Raw genomic sequence first — 21,958 nt, forward strand, 5'->3', positions numbered from 1 at the left:
TTGGTATTGATGTGTTGGAAGCATTTCAATTGGCAAATGCAAAGGCCCCATACACATTCAATAAAAGTTGTCCAAACCCGACGACTTTACCTGGATTGGCTGGCCATCAAATGAGTAAGGAGGTCTCCCGACTCTCCCCCAATGGATTGCGTCAGCAGTTGGAATTCATTTACCCGATCCTTTAGTTCTGATGGTGGAAAAGCCACTTACAGATCATTGTGGCTCAGGCCAGCTCATCTGGTCTGATCTTACAGTGGAGCTACTGTAGCGCAACGTTCTAAAGACATCAATGCTTGCTGTGATAGAAAGCGTCAGAAACCAGGCGCCTTTAGCATCTGTATTACAGCCAGATGTCCAGGCCTGATTGCCAGAATATTAACCAAAAAACAACAGAATCCTAGATCCATGTTACACGGTTAGTTTGAGCCACATGCCGAGCCAAGATTTGCAGCTGGAATACACTGGTTTTTGGTACATGGTTTCATGTTATGCCTGATCAATATATGGAAAACAGATGGGCTTCTTACAAATTAATTGAGGGAGTTGTCAAAAAGGTGGACCTCAAATACTGTAAATTATCTAAAATAACAAACACAGAGGTGCTCGCATCTCCCTAGGTCCAGCTGTCCGCTGCTGCTTTAAACTGCAGTGGTGACGTCACATCAACAGCGTCCATCACCGCTGCAGCCTATCACTTAACTCAGCAGCTTGTGCCATCTACCATGGCACAGTGAATGAGCTCAGTAACTAGTTACAGCGGTAGTGCTGTCAACATGTTGGCGCTGCTCCTGCCAAACCACTGAGACACCGGTCGCTGGAGCGGGGGAGAGCTGAGTATCTGCTGTATTTGTTATTTTAGCTATTTTATGTTTGAGGTCTCCTTTCCTTAAGAAACCCATCCGTTTCTTCTCCATGACAATTGGAGTCAATTGTTCCAGTAGTGTGCAGATAAAGGCATAGAAAAATACACCACCACATGCCATTAGGAAATGTTTGGGTGCAGGGGCCCATTTTGGTCTCTACTGTGTATAAAGAAATGCTTCATTTTCGGTTATACTAGAATCCATAATACGCTTGCTTACATTGGGTTACAACAATTTACTCTAATACCTATGCATCTGTTTTCTTCATATTCCTCTATGCATATTAATTATTTTTTTAACAAAAGACCCATGGTGTACAGAGAAATGAAGGAATATTTTGTCCTCGGAGAACTTTCCAGGTGATGCAGAGGTGGTGTGGCAGACATCAGGAGGTGACCGCAGAGCCAGTATTCATGTCGCATGATGGGACTTTGTGGGCTGCTATATTATGTACACCACAAGGAGGTGAGATAACAGGAGGTTGGGTCTCCACATGATCCAGTAAGTAGAAAGAAATGTAATAAATAAAATCAGAAACTTGCACAGATATAGGTTTAAACTCTTCAATGTCAGAAGATTTTTTTTTTCCTGGCACAAAAGAATTCCACGATTCATGGTAAGTCTTCCAATACTTCTCCTCTGAAGCCAAGCTTGAATTCTTGACAGGTTTTAGGTCTACGAGTTGATGGTTCATCCAATTACTTTGCTGACAGTTGAACCCCAGTTTCGAGAGTTGTGTTTCAATGTCATGGAACGATCTCTTGTCTTTGTTAGTTGGGATTTGGCAGAAGAATAAGAAAGAACTTCACAAGGTCGTGGCTGAAATGCCCGTCCTTCACACCACTGCTCAATAGGTCAAGTCATTGCAGAGATGCAGTCCACCTGACTGTAAGGATTTATAGTGTCTGTAGAGGAGCCTGGAGGGTGGGAACGTTCCTGCTTTGAAATATACAATGTCCTAATTTGTAATCCTCCCTGCTTGGACACGGACAGTTCTCCACGTGAGAGGCTCAATGCACTGGTGTATATGAGGATATCACACACTCATAGTCATGCTGGGCGAATACTGCGAGGAGGAGAAGAAAACATTGTCACTTACATGGAAGAAGTCTCTAGAACTGTTCACACACAAAACGCAGAAAGAAGAAATCCTCTGCTCTTCTTTTTATTATGTGGATGGGGGTCTTACAAGTTCACCCACATCTACCGACTTCTGTTGTGGAATTTACACCAAAAATCTGCAATAATTAACCCACTCTAAAGGTAAGATACGAATTTCTGGAGTTATTTTTAATGGAAAATACTGACACTAATTTGCTGATATTACTGGTGACTGAAATCAAATCTCATAGATATACTTGCATGTGACAATTGAATTAAACTATTGCCATTAGGCTTTAAAATGGATGACCGTGGTTGCAAAGTCCCATTACAGTAGGCGGAGAAGCGCTGGAGCAAAAACTAACAGGCACATTTTAGTTTTCATAGAAAGGTGCCTAAATATGGAGTCCAACCTCATTACTTTCTCTAGAGTCAGCGCAAGGCCCTGCACTATGCACCGCTCAGATTGGGCTTAAAGGGAATCTGCTGCCAGGTGTCTGATACCTAATCTGAGAGCTGGATAATGTAGGAGCAGCGATGTATCACTTTCTGGGACATTATTATTAGAGGACTAGCAAACCTGCTGCTTTGGTAATCCTTCATATTCAAGAGCTCTGTAGAACTCTGCCCCCACCACTGAGTTTCAGTTTCTGCCTATACACAGTGTACACAGGATGCTGCCAATCAGTGGTGTGGGTGGAGCTATACAGAGCTCAGCATTCAGAGAACTGCAGCAGAGAAAACAGGGATTTTATCATAACTGCATCAAGCTGCCCAGAAAGTGACACATTGATGGAATGTGATTCTCCTCTCAGATGGGGGAGATAAAACCTGGTGGCAGATAACCTTTAATGCAATCTAGTCTGGAGAAACTCCGATTTGTCTATGAAACTGACAGATAGTGAAGCTGGCTTCATCACATCACTCCTCTAATCTGCCACATAATGGCATGAAGCTCCTGAGAACAATGCTGGCGCTTTTAGGAGGACTTGTAGCCCGTTGTCCTATTGTGTGAGCTTGTGTGGCATCTATTGGAACTGCGGAACACTTACGCTTTCACTTTGGAAGGGGTTTAAGAAATTCCCGGCCATCTCGCCATCATCACGAGGCGTCCCTGGAGGATTATTCATCCCTGCCATGTTATTTGGAGAATTCTGGAAATAAAATACAGAAACAAAAAGAATGTTTAGGTAACTCAGTAGGATACACTTGTAATATATCTTATTAGACCATAATTTTGGAATGCTTTTGTGAAAACAATGCTCCTTGCAAGAATTGGCAGAACTGTTTGCAATATGTTCTTCCTTGCATCCTATAGCCTGTTGGTGTCTAACTCCCAACCACCAAGTAGATCACACATGAGTTCATCTATGGCCTTAAATGATTGTCTGCTCTGACAAAATAAGGTAAACCTTTGAGTTCAACCAGATTTTGTTTTTTTACACAAGTTCTATCGTTTAGAGACCACTTTTATTAAAAGTGAACCACCCCAATAGCTCCTGTCATGCATACGGTCCTGTATACAAATATACTGTAATACCTTTGGCAACACATCCATATCTCCAGAGCCTGTAAGGAGAAAAAAGATGATGGTCAACACATTGAATTAAGAAGAGCAGACTTAGAATTAGGGCAGAGACAGACTGCCGTATTTCTCGTGCGATGATCGCCTCGCACTGCACGGACTGGCCGCTCCTGACCTGAGCATGACAGTGTGATGGATTACTATGCAGCTATCAAGCTCAGGTCAGGAGAGCCGTCAGCCAGTACAAGGTTTACCATGCGATGCTCGCACGAGAAATACGGCAGTCTGTCTCTGCCCTTAGAATCAATGTAAGTAGTGACTAAAGGAGTTTCAGATCAGATATAAAACCTAGCAATACGTCTTCTTTATTTGTGGCATTCTAATTCTGACATGCTGCATCTTGGAAACCAAAAACGTTACGGAATTTCCCAAATCCCAATGTATATAACTTGACTGAGTAAGGTATTATTCCTATAAAAGTTACCCTTTATTTAGATTCTAAGAGGCTGACCGACATTAAATGCACATTGTAATTCATATTGCATTCAATAGGATATGATTAATTATAAAACAAGCGCAGTATTGTTATTAAATAATATATTTTCTTGCCTCCTGATGAGTTGCCTAAATATGGGGTGATGAAACAAGGTGGGACAGTATATGATGTTGTCTTGGAACAGTAGCGGTAATGAAGGTTAGCTCAGAAACCATCAACAAGTTCCGTATCACTAAGATTAGCACATAAAGAAGAGTCTACTGGGGATAAATCTGTGATATTTGTACTGCGTACTGAACTGCAGGCAGTATTTAGGCACCATCACCATGAGTACGATAAAGCAATCCGCAGATCCGAGGCACTTTATCAACTTGCTGACAGTTTCCGGGTACTGACAGATATACATTAAACTCACATTGGAGCAAAACAAACTAAAAACACACAAGTACATCATGAAGCTATATTACTATGATATATCCAATATGTTTTCTCTAAGTAGTACCCTAATTCAATAGGATGCATATTCTTACAAATATTCTGTCTCCTTTATACATATTATCAACATTCAAATACAGTTGATTTTTTTGGTTGTTACCAGAAATACACACTTTACTGTTGCTTCACGGTTTAATTGAAGCATTACAGTTTTTTTCAACTGGCACATATACTTTTTGAATAATTGTGCTTTTTTTTTCCACCATTGGAGTCAAGAATGAAAAAATGCCATAAAATGGTATATTGGTGCAACTTTCAAAAGCAAATAAAGAACAAAAAGAAAAAAAAGAAGCGAGCCTTAACATAACAAAGCTTTCAACGAGAAATTATATTTTTATAATGACTTGCTACTTGCATATGAAAAAAATGATGAAAGTGATCTATGTAAATGTAGGCTTTTGCATTCTTGCTGATCAACTGCATTTAGACTCAAGTCCACTAGGTGTCACTATAACAATACAGTATGCGACTTCAAACCTGCCTGTAGCCCACAAAGGTACTATATAGGATTTCATGACATTTCATTTTCTCTAGGGGTTTGAAAGAACACCATTATTATAACTCCTTCCTGTTTGCAATGTGTTTTTTTTCCTTATGACTGTTTTAAGAAGACAGTAAAGTATCTCTTGCAAAAAAAATAAAATATCTGTAATAGAGTTTTTGCTATGATCTTTCATGTTGTGATGTTACTGTAAAGATATATATGTATGAAGGTCCTGATTTATGGAGGAAACCTGCATGGTTTTGATTGTTACATACTATTCTATGATAAACAGGTAAATGCCAACATATATTCCTTACAGGTCAAATTTTATTTTTTTGATAATTAAATACAAAGTTTAATTAATTTAAATATATTTCAGAAATTAATCTACCTAATGATCCATTCATATGATGGGGTTCCATTGCACCCATTCCTCCCATTGGGCCATCAGGACCAGGACCCATTGGAAACTGGGAAAAAAGAAACAAACACTGGTCATAAACAAGTATGAGAACATCACACACCTATAGAACAGTTGTATTCACACAATTTCTCTCAATAGGGATGTGAAACAGGACTGCAGACAGCTGATGATCTACAGGGTGGGCCATGTATATGGATACACCTAAATAAAATGGGAATGGTTGTGATATCAACTTCCTGTTAGTGGCACATTAGCATATGGAAGGGGGAAAACTTTTCAAGATGGGTGGTGACCATGGAAGCCATTTTGAAGTCGGCCATTTTGGATCCAACTTAATTTTTTCCAATACGAAGAGGGTCATGTGACACATCAAACTTATTGAGAATTTCACAAGAAAAACAATGCTGTGCTTGGTTTTAACATAACTTTATTCTTTCATGAGTTATTTACAAGTTTATGACCACTTATAAAATGTGTTAAAAGTGCTGCCCATTGTGTTGGATTGTCAATGCAACTCTCTTATCCCACTCTTGACACCATGATAGCAACAGCGCAGGTTTTTGCCAATTTCTTTGTAAATACTTTTAAGAAGTATTCCTTATAGATCAGACTAACAGTTAGGCTGTGTGCACACGTTCCGGATTTTCTCACGTTTTTTTCATGTTTTTTTGCTATAAAAATGCATAAAAAACGCATACATATACATCTCATCATTTATTATGCATTCTGCAATTTTTGTGCATATGTTGCGTTTTTTCCACGAAAAAAACGCATTGCGGTAAGAAACACAGCATGTTCATTAATTTTGATTTTTTGTAGATTTCCCACTATATTATTGCATTGGGAACCTCTGGAAAAATCCGCAAAAAAAATGCACAAAAACGTGAGAAAAACGCACAAAAAAAGCAAAAAAAACGCATGCGGATTTCTTGCAGAAAATGTCCGATTTTGTTCAGGAAATTTCTGCCAGAAATCCTGACGTGTACACATAGCCTAAGTCTGGTCAGTCACGGAGTTAAATCCTTAAGCCCCTGCTAGAGGGAATAAATAGCATAAAGATTTATATTTATGTCACATAGTTATGAGAGCAAGATAGACCAGTGGTTCCAATGCTCAAAAATATGTATTCAACATCATCAGCACGGATTGGCAGTAGTGTCATGGTTGTGACCAAAAGTTTTCAGACGGACGTAAATTTTAGTTTTCACAAAGTGTGCCATGTCAGCGTCTCTAGATTTTGTTCAGACGTTTCTTTGGTTACTGAAGTTCACTTATAAGATTTTCATGCACTTAATTGACAAACCCACATCATGTTTATGCAAATACTCTATATATACAGCATTGACCCTTAATCTTCAAGGCTTCTGCAATTCTCCCTGGCATTCTGGATGTCTCTTCTGGGCCAAATCTTGACTGATGACAACTAGTGTTGAGCGATACCGTCCGATACTTGAAAGTATCGGTATCGGAAAGTATCGGCCGATACCGGCAAAGTATCGGATCTAATCCGATACCGATACCCGATACCAATACAAGTCAATGGGACTCATGTATCGGACGGTATTCCTGATGGTTCCCAGGGTCTGAAGGAGAGGAAACTCTCCTTCAGGCCCTGGGAACCATATTAATGTGTAAAATAAAGAATTAAAATAAAAAATATTGCTATACTCACCTCTCCGACGCAGCCTGCACCTTACCGAGGGAACCGGCAGCGTTGTTTGCTTAAAATTCGCGCTTTAACTTCCTTAAGTGAAGTCCCGGCTTGTGATTGGTCGCGCGCCGCCCATGTGGCCGCGACGCGACCAATCACAGCAAGCCGTGACGTAATTTCAGGTCCTTCAGGATTTTAAAATTACGTTCCGGCGTTGTGATTGGTCGCGTCGCGGTCACATGGGCGACGCGACCAATCACAAGCCGTGACGTCACGGGAGGCTGGACACGCGCGCATTTTAAAATGCCATTCCTGAGCAGGCTCTGCACTGGTGTTGAAGCAATCCCATAGCTGAATCCTCATTAGTCTTGGCACTTGCTAGACTTTCTTGTGTGTTCTAAAGTTTTGAACCTCTCTCTTGGAAGTTCTTGATGATCTGATAAATGGTTGATTTAGGGGCAATTTTACAAGCTACAATGTCTTTACCTGTAAAGTTCTTTAGATGCAAATCAATGCACATTTCCTTTGAGGTAACAAAGAAAAAATAAAATTCAAGTACAAGCCCTATTCTAAAGCAACCAGTCTGCTCTTATATTTCAATCTGCATGACAGAGTGATATCAGCTGCCTTGTCCTCATTAATACTTTCTCCTGAGCTAACAAGAAGATCGCTGATATAATGTAAGCAGGTGATTTTATGTCGGTGGTGTTTTAAGTAAATTTCTATGGTGAGGAATGACTCTTTTGCAATTCAACTGATCATTCTTCATGCCAATCTAGACATAATGCAAATTGCCCCTATCAAAACTGAAGCTGAAAACTTTGTGAAGACCAAAACGTATGTCAGTATGAACAATTTTGCCCACGACTGTACAGCTCTAAGAGTATGCCTAATTACAATATATTATTATAATATCATTACTACAGTATATTTAATAATTTATTGACAATAATAATGTAGAATCCATAGTAATACTTTGATATGATCCCTCTTGTAGGAACCCAAAGATCTGTTGCTCTAATAATAATCGTCAGGGACCTTTGCTGTTCAGCTGCTATGATGATGATGGTAGTACAAAAGAGGAGAGGTCTGACACATTCACATCAATAGTCACGCAGCAAGAATAGTCTGTGATGAAATAGTCCTGCATGAATTTATACATCCAACTGTTCACTTCACTTACACCAGGCCTGCTTCCGCCTGGTCCTATTGGGTTCATCATTGTGTACATGTTCTCACTGGAGTTTGTAGAGTCTGCAAAAGAAAAAATGCCAAAATAAAAAGCAAAATCCATTACATGGTTTCCAATGTACAGTTACACAAATTTCTAATCCACTATGCATTCGATGACTGAAAGCAGAACTCTTGAAAATGGGGTAAGCAATTGAAGGAAATAGCAAAACCTTTCATTGTACAATGAATAAACTTTATATGCACAAAACAAGAAAAAAATTCCTACCAAACAAAACAATCTTTGATTATAGTAATTAATATCATTAATATATAATTCTCAGGGTTTGGGCGATTACTAAACATAAATAGGGCATGTGTAATGACTAGTGATGAGCGAATATACTCATTACTCGAGATTTCCCGAGCACACTCAGGGGTCCTCCGAGTAAGTACATGTGGGGGTTGCCTGGTTGCTAGGGAATCCCCACATGTAATCAAGCTGGCTAACAGATGTAAATCATTCAGCTGCGGCAAGAAAAACTAAATCTCCGAGCACTAAAAAATACTGGGAGGACCCCCGAGCATGCTCGAGAAATCTCGAGTAACGAGTATATTCGCTCATCACCATTAATGACCCAAAAGGGGCCATTGTCATTCTGTCAGATTAAATGTAAGTTGTTGCCCTGTAATACCAGTGGAGACCAGCAGGTGGCAATATAAGGGTTGGCGAGGGTCTGTATTGGAGGATGTCTGACCAACATCCTCTATAGTCTGGTCAATACGATGACCATAGAGAGTTGGAGAGAGTAGAGCCCGACTAGAGGAGAGGAGTAAGGTACAAGGGTGGCTAGGATTGAGTACCTTGCCAGACAGTCTTTTCAGAGCCCTGACAACCAAGAGCTGACAACAGAAGAAATATAATGACATGTTCCTGCATTATGCAAAGAATCTAAATAGAGACATTTATTGACATAACTGTTTATCACTCATGGTAATTCTGCTTCATGTCACCTATCTTATCCATGTTTTTTTTTTCTGTGCTGTGTTGTGCATAAATATGTGATTCTTCAGAATTTCTTTTAGTCTTTGCCTGATGAAGAGACCTGTGTAGTCTCGAAAGTTTGCAATTTGTTACCATCTTTTCAGTTAGCCATTAAAATGTATCAACCACTGAGGACTCTCAATTCTAAATATTTTTCTTGCACTGAATGCGAGAATTCATCCTGATAAATATGTATTGTAAGACAGCCATAATAAGACATATAACACTCTCGCTGTGTTGTGTAGTTCCATGGATTATACATATGACAATGTACTAAGAAACCATCAAGATAAAAACTGCTGAGAAAACTTCCTGTTTCTTTTATGACATTAAAGACTGACTATTCCTTTCTGCTCTTGCTCTTTGTCCTTGGTGACCTTATTTCTCCAGACATATTCCAAAAGCAGATGGAAGAAGTCAATTCCTAGCCAAATGATCAACTATGAGACCATGGATATGTTTTGGGAGGACAAGCCTTGTCTGTAGTATGACTGTTCGGATTAGGCTTTGTCAGGAGAACATTTGTCGGCGGTGATTGTCGGCGGTGATCTCTGGGCTTTGTGCACCTGAAAAATCTGCTCTTGTATCACTTGTTATTCTATCATTTTTTTTTCTATAGAAACATAAGTGTTGGTTAAGTGCTAAGCTGCACTGTGCAAAATAATGCTGAAAACAGTAGTAAATTAATTACAATCCTAGAAATACTGGAGAACTTGGACACAATTCTCTTTTGGGAGGTCAACATCTGTTTTACCTCTGAACTGAAAAACACACAGGCTAGACCTATGCTTCTTGGCTGATATGAGAGGTACTTCTGAACTGTGTAAATATACTAAACACAGCAGATAATGTCAAAACTCATAATGACATGCAGCTCTAGAGTATTGACTGTGTGCTGCATGGCCCAACACTACATCATTTTTGTAGGCTCTGAAGCATTGTCATCCATATGAAACACAATGGTCCATGTAACAGAAATATCATGACACAATGATAAGAATTGTATATAAAAAGAGCTTACCTCCAGGACTGGGCATTATAGGTGTGCCTGGTGGGCCACCACCACCCGGAGGACCCTAAATTAACATATAAAACATAAGAACTGTTATTAGTATAAGCAAAATTAATGAATCTATAAAGATCTGAAATTTTTCTCAAATTATGTCAACTTAAACTTTAATGCTGGTACAGTGGCCAAGAAGCTTTTGTAACACCGCCCCAATGGAATCAATATGGCCGCATTAACAAAAGTGTCAAATTGAAAAATAAAAACAGAAAAAGTGAAGAAAAAAAAACAAACAAACAATTAAAATCTCTCACCACGTAGTTTCCTGGTGAAGATGATGAATATGCTATCTGAATATGAAGAAAAATAGAATTAGTGAGACGTAACGTACACTAACAATAAGATTCCAGCAACTTTGTCAAGAGTTTAAAACTTACAAAGCATAAAGGAGAACTCTACAATGCAATACAAAGAATACAGCTATTATGTTAATCCTGATGGCACAATTTTTAGCCAAAATTTTTATAAAATTTGAAATCAGCCCTGTGTATATTTAACACAGTGGTGTAACACCAATAGCGGGAGACCACATGGCCGCTATGGGACGCATGAGTTGGTGTGGGAGGGCGGCCTGATCTAGAGGGCTCCTACCACTCACTGTCTCAATTTCAACAGTACCTGCCTCCTCAGTTATAGGAGTGGAGGGAGAACTGTGGAGACATCATATTCTGGGAGAATCACTGTGGGTGTCTAATAATGTATGTGAAGGCCTCAAAATATGTGTGTATGGGGGAACAGTGGAGACATCATACTGTGTCAGGGAGAACTGTAGGGCATCCTGGTATGCTGAGGCCACTATGGGAAAATCATACTTTTTAGGGGCCACTGTGGCAAAATCATACTGCATTGTAGTCACTGTGGAGTATCATAGGGTATCATACTGTGTGTGATTTTTGGGGCTATAATGCTCTATGGGGGACATAAAAGGTGTATCGTAGTGGGTGAAAACACTAAGGTTCTTCGATAGGTCAAAGTTACTGTTTAAATGTCACAATACATGTTCCTCTCCCTTTTTTTAAGTTTGGAAGGTATGTACTTCTGTGACTGTGCCCCTGATTGTACACTTCCCAAAATATATATCACCAGAACTATGGACAGACAATGAGTTGACATTGTTACAACACTTCCACTGTGAAACATGAATCTCAAAGACAGCTCTGAAGTATCATACTGTCTGCAACACAGGGTTAATGATAAGTAATGCTAAGTGTTTACAAAGTTATTCAACCTCTAATAAGTTAATGATAAAATGTTCTTCAAAAGTAGATATACCTGTTAGGCTGGGTTCACATCAGATTTTAGCCACACGTCAACGGCTCCATTGGGGTCTCCATCTGAAACCCTCAAAAAACAGGATTCAGCCACATCCTTCGACTGGGCCATTTACTTTAATGAAGCAGCTGGTGTCACTTTGTGCTCAGTATGACCTTATTTTCGGTAGTGTCTGCCTTTTTTCAGGCAAGCGCAAAAATACAGTTGACCACGTTTGTGTGCACGCCTGAAAAAGACAGAGACTGACGAAAACGAGGCCAGACAGAGTACAAAGTGACTCATTAAGTCAACAGCCCTATCGAAGGATATGCGTGAATCCTGTTTTTGAGGGCTTCAGATGGAGGCCCAGACAGATCCAATGACGCGTGGCTAACACATGATGTGAACCTAGCCTCATATATTAAATGTTATTTTTTTTATCTACTTAATGAAACAAAACTTTTAGAATTGACTATATGGGGAAGAAACTAATCTACTGAGATATCTGCCATTTTAGTGCATAAGAAAAAGAATACATTTTATTGGCTACTGTAAACATTTCTATACAAACTGTAAGTTGTAATTTAAGCTCAGTCACAAAAGTCAACTGGACATTTTGATGCCTCATCTTGGCTCTTTGTTTTTATAGTGAGCTAGATGAAATGTGATTTAGTGTTGTTTGAATAGTCTCAATTGCTTACCGAATTAGCATTAGGGTTAGGCCAAGGACCTCGTCCTCCTGGGCCCCTATAAAAAATATGAATCATTATTGGAGATGAAGAAAGGTAACACATCTCACAACATAAAACCAATGAAACCAAGTGTGAATGTGCCTACATGTTCATTCCAGGCATTCCAGGTCCACCTAATGAATTTGGAGGGGGTCTCATTCCACTGCCGTAGTTCTAGGAGAAGAAGAATCGATTAGTTAAGAGGAAAATAATATTTATTTTGTAGTATCAAGCAGAGAATGTTATAATATCATATTTCAAAACAAGGGTTACACTAATAAGATTACCTGAGGTCCCATGCCCGCCATGCCTCGGGGTGGGTTCATTCTTTGCATGGGTCCTCCCATGTTTGGATGACCTGGAAAACAATCAATAATAAAAAAAATGAAACCATTATGCAGAATTTATACATACATATATACATGGGAAATGTATTGAAATCATATATACCATTCAACTAAATGCTGTAAATAAATCATTAACTTATTTAACTCAGGTTTTTAGGAAGGTACAGATATTATGTAGAAATATTTAAAATTATAAAAATATATACCCCAAAATGAGTGATTGATTCCAATTATCTCAATAAAGCAAGGCCCAGTATATGTTTATTCTACTGTACAGGAGGGTCTAGCAGACTGACAATGACAAAAAGACAAGCAAACCTATACTGCACAGTATATTTAGCTTTTTACAAGTTGAATCAATGGATGACATGCCTTTGCAAGTGACATACAGGTGCATCTCCCAAAATTAGAATATCATCAAAAAGTTAAATTATTTCAGCTCTTCAATACAAAAAGTGAAACTCATATATTATATAACATGATTACAAACAGAGTGATCTATTTCAAGTGTTTATTTCTGTTAATGCTGATGTCCTCCGGAGTACACGCCTGCGCAAGGCAATATTGCATTGCACTGGCGTGTACTCCGGAGGACAGAGAATGAACTTCAATCCAATATTGCGGCCAGCATGCAGCCAGCGGGTAAGGAAAGGGTGAATCAAACACCCGAAAACCCCGCCCATATGACCCAAAACCGGTCCCGCCAAATTCAGGTGACAGGTTCCCTTTAAGGAGCTTGGATTGTCTGCCTCTCCACTCTTCCTCCAGACTTTGGGACCTTCATTTCCAAGGTCTAGTGTGAAGTATCCACAATCAATGATGGTTTCAGGAGCCATGTCATCTGCTGGTGTAGGTCTACTTGTTTTATCAAGACCAAAATCAGCACAGCCGTCTACCAGGAAATTTTACAGCACTTCATGCTTCCCTCTGCCGACAAGCTTACTGGAGATGGACATTTCATTCCCCAGCAAAACTTGGCACCTGTCCACACTGCAGAAAGTACCAATACCTGGTTTAAAAACAACAGTATCACTGTGCTTGATTGGCGAGCAAACTCATCTGACCTTAACCCCATAGAGAATCTATGGGGTATTGTCAAGAAGAAGATGAGAGACACCAGACCCAACAATGCAGATGAGCTGAAGGCTGCTATCAAAGCAACCTGGGCTTCCATAACACCCCAGCAGTGCCACAAGCTGATCGCCTACAGGCCATGCCGCATTGATGCAGTAATTGATGCCAAAGGAGCCCCGACCAAGTACTCAGCGCATTTACTGAACATATATTTTCGTAGGCCAAACATTACGGATTTTAAAATCATTTTTTCAACCTGGTGTTATAAAGTATTCTAATTTACTGAGATAATGACTTTTGGGTTTTCATTGGCTGTAAGCCATAATCATCAACATTAACAGAAATAAACACTTGAAATACATCACTCTGTAATGACTATCTAATATGTGAATTTCACTTTTTGTATTGAAGAACTGAAATAAATTAACTTTTTGATGATATTCTAATTTTGTGAGATGCACCTGTTTATATAAAAAATTTAACTCAATGGAAGAATCCATAATAGGACCACCTGCTCTTAGCTGTGTGGATCTGGTCAGTTCCTTGTGCCATCACAACTCTTACATTACGTAACATACATACTCTATCAGTTATGAAATCAACCATATACATGGCCACATATTTCCTTGTAGCCCATTATTATGCCATCCGAAGTAATCCAGTGCATCTTTCTACACACAAAGTCTGCAGCGTTTTACAGTACCAGGAAAGTGGATGAATTTTATCTCTCTTTCATCCATATTCTGTGGGGAGAGGAGGGTTTGTCTGTTTTCATTATTTTTCACTTCACGAAAAATGTTTTTTGTTGCGTTTTTTGGCAGCATGTCAATATCTGCTTTGGAAACGCACCTTTTTGATGTGGATTTTACTCATTTATTCCAACAGGTACCCTATATCCACAGGTTAAATGGCTGGCTCGGCATTGTTTTGTTGTTTTATTTGTACTGATTCCGTAACAAACATGAATGAATAAGTACAGCAAATAGATGCAAACTTAAGATTTAGAAGTGCTGCAAATTTCAGAAATCTGTGTGCAAAATGCACACCACATCCACAACACATGAACATGGCCTTAATATAAATATATTATGAGGCCCCAAAATCCAGAGAGCTACAACGTTTTCCTTGAGTAGCCATTTGGGCTCATGGACACTGACCAAGCCATGTACACAGAGTTGGTGTGACGGTGTACATAGGCAACGATACCCATGTGTGCTAACGTACAATTTGCTGTCTCCCAGCAGAAATGCCCCCCGTGGGAGAACACCTCCATTCATAGAGAATACATAGTATCATTTTTAGGACACCCCTGGCCCTCATAGCCAATTCAAGCATACCTTATGGGGGCTTCTGCTCAGAACAAAAGTTTATCTGCAGTAATAGGCTTTGAATAAGAGCTTAAAAGAGTTGTCTGGTCTTACAATACTCTTGTGTTACTGCAGACTCGTGAATCCTCACATCGCACGCATTGCACACTGTGAGGATTCTCCGGTGCCGGCAGTCATGTGACCGCAATTATGTGATATGCATACTCCCGGCCACATTCCGACTAGACTGTGTCTGGCTTTGCTCAACACACATTGCATAGACTGAGGCCGCTTCCACCTAGTCAGATTGTTGCCAGGAGTATGTAGGTCACATACTTGCGATCACATGACCGCCAATAGGGAATCCTCACAGTAGCCACGTAGAGTGACTGCAGACTTGTAATTTAATACAGAACAACACCTTTGAGAGATTTTTAAGCTATTATAAGGAGAGGAAAACTTCTGCCTTATCAGATACTGAAAAGACTAAAGACGTATGGATTAGTTGATGTGTAATAGCATTTAACATCATATTAAAGAACATTTAGACAGGACGATTATTGGGGAACAAGCATCCATAAGAACTTTTGTTCCTGCAACCCATCTAAACAATCAATCAGGCCTAAAATTCATTGCTCTCAGCAGCACACCGCCTCACGTAAAAGGGGATGTGCTGCCGATAATATGATATTTTATGAGGGCAGAATGAACATCTTATTGTGTTTATAGAACGTTTATTGGTCTAAACAGGCTATTAAACGGCCACCAATCAGCTTTCAAGATTGAGCCATTAACGATAAATCTGCTGGCACTAAATTGTGAGTTAATAGGGAGAAGATGGCAGTAGGACAAACGGTCACAGCATACAGAAAAGAGCAAGGTACATGGTGTCTCTAGGACATTGTACTATGAAGCAATGCTATAAGAGAATACTCTGATATATCATGGCACTTGATAGAACCTTGCACATATTACATATTAAATCAGAAGAAATATGGAGGAAGAGTAGGGCTGGAGCACAGTAGTGAAAATGAGCCATTACTCTCACTTTTGACCTGTGATATCATTTAGTGTCTCCCTAGAAGCTATAATGGTAACATAAAAAAACAATGTAGTTGAATACCATATACCGTCATGGCCGAAAGTGTTGGCACCCTTAAAAATCGTTAGAGAAAATAAAGTTTTTCTCCCAGAAAATCATTGCAATTACACATGTTTTGTTATACATATGTTTATTTCCTTTGTGTATTGGAACAACACAAAAAAAAACAGAAAACAAAATGCAAATTGGACATAATTTCACACAAAACCCCCAAAATGGGCAAGACAAAATTGTTGGCACCTTTCTAAAATTGTGGGTAAACAAATTTGTTTCAAGCATGTGATGCTTGTTCAAACTCACCTGTGGCAAGTAACAGGTGTGTGCAATATGAAAATTCACTTGAAACCAGATAAAGAGAGAGAAGTTGACTCAATCTTAGCATTGTGTGTCTGTGTATGCCACACTAAGCATTGAGAACAGAAAGAGAACTGTCTGAGGACTTGAGAACCAAAATTGTTGAACAATGTCAACAATCTCAAGGTTACAAGACCCTCTCTAGAGATCTTGATGTTCCTCTGTCCATGGTGTGTAACAAAATCAAGATGCCTACAACCCATACTAATCTCCCTGGACAGCAGAGAAAAATTGATAAAAGGTTGCAATGCAGGATAGTCCTGATGGTGCATAAGCAGCCCCAATCAAGAAACCAAAGAAATTCAAGCTGTCCTAGAGGCTCAGGGGGCATCAGTGTCAGCGTGAACTATCCGTTTACATTTGAATGAAATGAAATGTTAGGCCCAGACCCAGGAGGACTCCACTGCTGACACAGAGGCATAAAAAAGATAGACTGTCATGATCTCAATGGCAAGAGAACATAGCATAAGCATATATAGGAACTAGCTCTTGGAAGATGGGAACTGAGCTGACCATGAACTAAACCTAACGCACAACTAGCAGTGGCCGGGTAGCATGCCTACGTTGATTCTAGATGCCCAGCACCAGCCGGAGGACTAAATAATGCTAGCAGAGGAAAATATAAGTCCTAGCTCACCTCTAGAGAAATACCCCGAAAGGAGACAGAGGCCCCCCACATGTATTGGCAGTGAATTAAGATGAAATAACAAACGTAGTATGAAAATAGGTTTAGCAAATTTGAGGTCCACTTACTACATAGCAGAAGACAGAAAGGACACTTTCATGGTCAGCTGAAAACCCTATCAAAACACCATCCAGAAATTACTTTAAAACTCTGGCATTAACTCATAACACCAGAGTGGCAATTCCTGTTCACAAGAGCTTTCCAGACACAGTAACGAAACTACAGCTGTGAACTGGAACAAAAATGCAAAAACAAACATGGACAAGAGTCCAACTTATCTAGTAGTTGTCTAGGAGCAGGAACAAGCACAGAGAGGCTTCTGATAACATTGTTGACCGGCAAGCAACTAACAGAGCAGCAAGGTTATATAGCGACTCCCACATCTTGATGGGAACAGGTGAACAGAGAAGATGAAGACACCAGTTCAATTCCACCAGTAGCCACCGGGGGAGCCCAGAATCCAAATTCACAACAGTACCCCCCCCTCAAGGAGGGGGCACCGAACCCTCACCAGAACCACCAGGGCGACCAGGACGGGCCCTATGAAAGGCACGAACCAGATCAGAGGCATGAACATCAGATGCATTCACCCAAGAATTATCCTCCTGGCCGTATCCCTTCCACTTGACCAGATACTGGAGTCTCCGTCTGGAAACACGAGAGTCCAAGATTTTCTCCACAACGTACTCCAACTCACCCTCAACCAACACCGGAGCAGGAGGCTCAACGGAAGGCACAACCGGTACCTCATACCTGCGCAATAATGACCGATGAAAAACGTTATGAATAGAAAAGGATGCAGGGAGGTCCAAACGGAAGGAAACAGGGTTAAGAATCTCCAATATCTTATACGGGCCGATGAACCGAGGCTTAAACTTAGGAGAAGAGACCCTCATAGGGACAAAACGAGAAGACAACCACACCAAATCCCCAACACAAAGCCGAGGACCAACACGACGGTGGCGGTTGGCAAAAAGCTGAGTCTTCTCCTGGGACAACCTCAAATTGTCCACCACCTGCCCCCAGATCTGATGCAACCTCTCCACCACAGCATCCACTCCAGGACAATCCGAAGATTCCACCTGACCAGAGGAAAATCGAGGATGAAACCCCGAATTACAGAAAAACGGGGACACCAAAGTGGCAGAGCTGGCCCGATTATTGAGAGCGAACTCCGCCAATGGCAAAAAAGCAACCCAATCATCCTGGTCAGCAGACACAAAACACCTCAGATATGTCTCCAGGGTCTGATTAATCCGCTCGGTCTGGCCATTAGTCTGAGGATGGAAAGCGGACGAAAAAGATAAATCTATGCCCATCCTAGCACAGAATGCCCGCCAAAATCTAGACACGAATTGGGTCCCTCTGTCAGAAACGATATTCTCAGGAATACCATGCAAACGAACAACATTTTGAAAAAACAGAGGAACCAACTCGGAAGAAGAAGGCAACTTGGGCAGAGGAACCAAATGGACCATCTTAGAGAAACGGTCACACACCACCCAGATGACAGACATCTTCTGAGAAACAGGCAGATCTGAAATAAAATCCATCGAGATGTGCGTCCAAGGTCTCTTAGGAACAGGCAAGGGCAACAATAATCCACTAGCCCGAGAACAACAAGGCTTGGCCCGAGCACAAACGTCACAAGACTGCACAAAGCCTCGCACATCTCGTGACAGGGAAGGCCACCAGAAGGACCTTGCCACCAAATCCCTGGTACCAAAAATGCCAGGATGACCTGCCAACGCAGAAGAATGAACCTCAGAGATGACTCTACTGGTCCAATCATCAGGAACAAACAGTTTATCAGGTGGGCAACGATCAGGTCTATCCGCCTGAAACTCCTGCAAGGCCCGCCGCAGGTCTGGAGAAACGGCTGACAATACCACTCCATCCTTAAGGATACCTGTGGCCTCAGAGTTACCAGGCGAGTCAGGCTCAAAACTCCTAGAAAGGGCATCCGCCTTAACATTCTTAGAACCCGGTAGGTATGACACCACAAAATTAAACCGAGAGAAAAATAATGACCAGCGCGCCTGTCTAGGATTCAGGCGCCTGGCGGTCTCAAGATAAATCAAATTTTTGTGGTCAGTCAATACCACCACCTGGTGTCTGGCCCCCTCAAGCCAATGGCGCCACTCCTCAAAAGCCCACTTCATGGCCAAAAGCTCCCGATTCCCAACATCATAATTCCGCTCAGCGGGCGAAAATTTACGGGAAAAGAAGGCACAAGGCCTCATCACGGAGCAGTCAGAACTTTTCTGCGACAACACTGCCCCAGCTCCGATCTCAGAAGCGTGGACCTCAACCTGAAAAGGTAGAGCAACATCAGGCTGACGCAACACAGGGGCAGAGGAAAAACGGCGCTTAAGCTCCCGAAAGGCCTCCACAGCGTCAGGGGACCAATCAGCAACATCAGCACCCTTCTTAGTCAAATCGGTCAATGGCTTAGCAATATCCGAAAAACCAGCAATAAATCGACGATAAAAGTTAGCAAAGCCCAAAAATTTCTGAAGACTCTTAAGAGAAGAGGGCTGCGTCCAATCACAAATAGCTTGAACCTTGACAGGATCCATTTCAATGGAAGAGGGGGAAAAAATATATCCCAAAAAGGAAATCCTCTGTACCCCAAAAACACACTTAGAACCCTTCACACACAAAGAATTAGACCGCAAAACCTGAAAAACCCTCCTGACTTGCTGGACATGCGAGTCCCAGTCATCCGAAAAAATCAGAATATCATCCAGATACACAATCATAAATTTATCCAAATAATCACGAAAAATATCATGCATAAAGGACTGGAAAACTGACGGAGCATTTGAAAGACCAAAAGGCATCACTAAGTACTCAAAGTGGCCCTCGGGCGTATTAAATGCGGTTTTCCACTCATCCCCCTGCCTGATTCGCACCAAATTATACGCCCCACGAAGGTCAATCTTAGAGAACCACTTGGCCCCCTTTATGCGAGCAAACAAATCAGTCAGCAACGGCAATGGGTATTGGTATTTAACAGTGATTTTATTCAAAAGCCGATAATCAATACATGGTCTCAAAGAGCCGTCTTTTTTTGACACAAAGAAAAAACCGGCTCCTAAGGGAGATGACGATGGACGAATATGTCCCTTTTCCAAGGACTCCTTTATATATTCTCGCATAGCAGCATGTTCAGGCACAGACAGATTAAACAAACGACCCTTTGGGTATTTACTACCCGGGATTAAATCTATGGCACAATCGCACTCTCGGTGCGGAGGTAACGAACCAAGCTTGGATTCTTCAAAGACGTCACGATAGTCAGACAGGAACTCAGGAATTTCAGAGGGAATAGATGATGAAATGGAAACCACAGGTACATCCCCATGAGCCCCCTTACATCCCCAGCTCAACACAGACATAGCTCTCCAGTCGAGGACTGGGTTGTGAGATTGCAGCCAAGGCAATCCTAGCACCAAATCATCATGTAGATTATACAGCACCAGAAAGCGAATAATCTCCTGGTGATCCGGATTAATACGCATAGTTACTTGTGTCCAGTATTGTGGTTTTTTTATTAGCCAATGGGGTGGAGTCAATCCCCTTCAGAGGAATAGGAGTCTCCAAAGGCTCTAAATCATACCCACAGCGTTTGGCAAAGGACCAATCCATAAGACTCAAAGCGGCGCCAGAGTCGACATAGGCGTCCGTGGTAATAGATGACAAAGAGCAAATCAGGGTCACAGATAGAATAAACTTAGACGGTAAGGTGCAAATGGAAACAGATTTACCAAGCTTTTTAGTGCGCTTAGAGCATGCTGATATAACATGAGTAGAATCACCACAATAGAAACACAACCCATTTTTCCGTCTAAAATTCTGCCGCTCGCTTCGGGACAGAATTCTATCACACTGCATACTCTCTGGCGACTTCTCAGTGGACACCGCCAGATGGTGCACTGGTTTGCGCTCCCGCAAACGCCTATCGATCTGAATAGCCATTGTCATGGACTCATTCAGACCCGCAGGCACAGGGAACCCCACCATAACATCCTTAATGGCATCAGAGAGACCCTCTCTGAAAGTCGCCGCCAGGGCGCACTCATTCCACTGAGTAAGCACAGACCATTTACGGAATCTTTGGCAGTAAATTTCCGCTTCATCTTGCCCCTGAGATAGGGACATCAAAGTTTTTTCTGCCTGAAGCTCCAAATGAGGTTCGTCATAAAGCAACCCCAAGGCCAGAAAAAACGCATCCACATTGAGCAACGCAGGATCCCCTGGTGTCAATGAAAAAGCCCAGTCTTGAGGGTCGCCCCGGAGCAAGGAAATCACAATCCTGACCTGCTGTGCAGGGTCTCCGGCAGAGCGAGATTTCAGGGACAAAAATAATTTGCAATTATTTCGAAAATTCTGAAACCCAGATCTATTCCCCGAGAAAAATTCCGGCAAAGGAATTCTCGGCTCAGATACAGGTGCATGACAAACAAAATCTTGCAAATTTTGTACCTTCGTGGCGAGATTATTCAAACCTGCAGTTACACTCTGAAGATCCATTACAAACAGGTGGACACAGAGCCATTCAAAGATTAGAAGGAGAGAAAAAAAAAAAAAAAAAAAATATTTCAGCAGACTACTTATTTCTCTCCTTTCTCAGCCAAGGATTTTAACCCTTTAGTGGGCCGGTCAAACTGTCATGATCTCAATGGCAAGAGAACATAGCATAAGCATATATAGGAACTAGCTCTTGGAAGATGGGAACTGAGCTGACCATGAACTAAACCTAACGCACAACTAGCAGTGGCCGG

At 41.1% G+C, this 21,958-nt stretch overlaps 1 protein-coding gene across 1 annotated transcript in view; it reads right to left on the minus strand.

Annotated features, from left to right (window-relative positions):
- Positions 1-1,450: 1,450 nt before the first annotated feature.
- SSBP4 (single stranded DNA binding protein 4) overlaps positions 1,451-21,958 on the minus strand; it is a 483,828-nt gene continuing 463,320 nt past the window's right edge. Inside the window, exons 9-18 of the mRNA XM_077271935.1 lie at positions 12,590-12,660; positions 12,409-12,476; positions 12,273-12,318; positions 10,575-10,610; positions 10,276-10,330; positions 8,223-8,293; positions 5,356-5,434; positions 3,505-3,533; positions 3,017-3,118; positions 1,451-1,929 (exon numbers count right to left, since the gene is read on the minus strand). Of these exons, the coding sequence (XP_077128050.1) occupies positions 1,900-1,929; positions 3,017-3,118; positions 3,505-3,533; positions 5,356-5,434; positions 8,223-8,293; positions 10,276-10,330; positions 10,575-10,610; positions 12,273-12,318; positions 12,409-12,476; positions 12,590-12,660 (587 nt within the window). The 3' untranslated portion in view covers positions 1,451-1,899. The remainder of the gene's footprint in view (positions 1,930-3,016; positions 3,119-3,504; positions 3,534-5,355; positions 5,435-8,222; positions 8,294-10,275; positions 10,331-10,574; positions 10,611-12,272; positions 12,319-12,408; positions 12,477-12,589; positions 12,661-21,958) is intronic.

This window comes from Ranitomeya variabilis, chromosome 1, assembly GCF_051348905.1.
Source record: "Ranitomeya variabilis isolate aRanVar5 chromosome 1, aRanVar5.hap1, whole genome shotgun sequence".
NCBI classification, from domain to species: Eukaryota; Metazoa; Chordata; class Amphibia; order Anura; family Dendrobatidae; genus Ranitomeya; species Ranitomeya variabilis.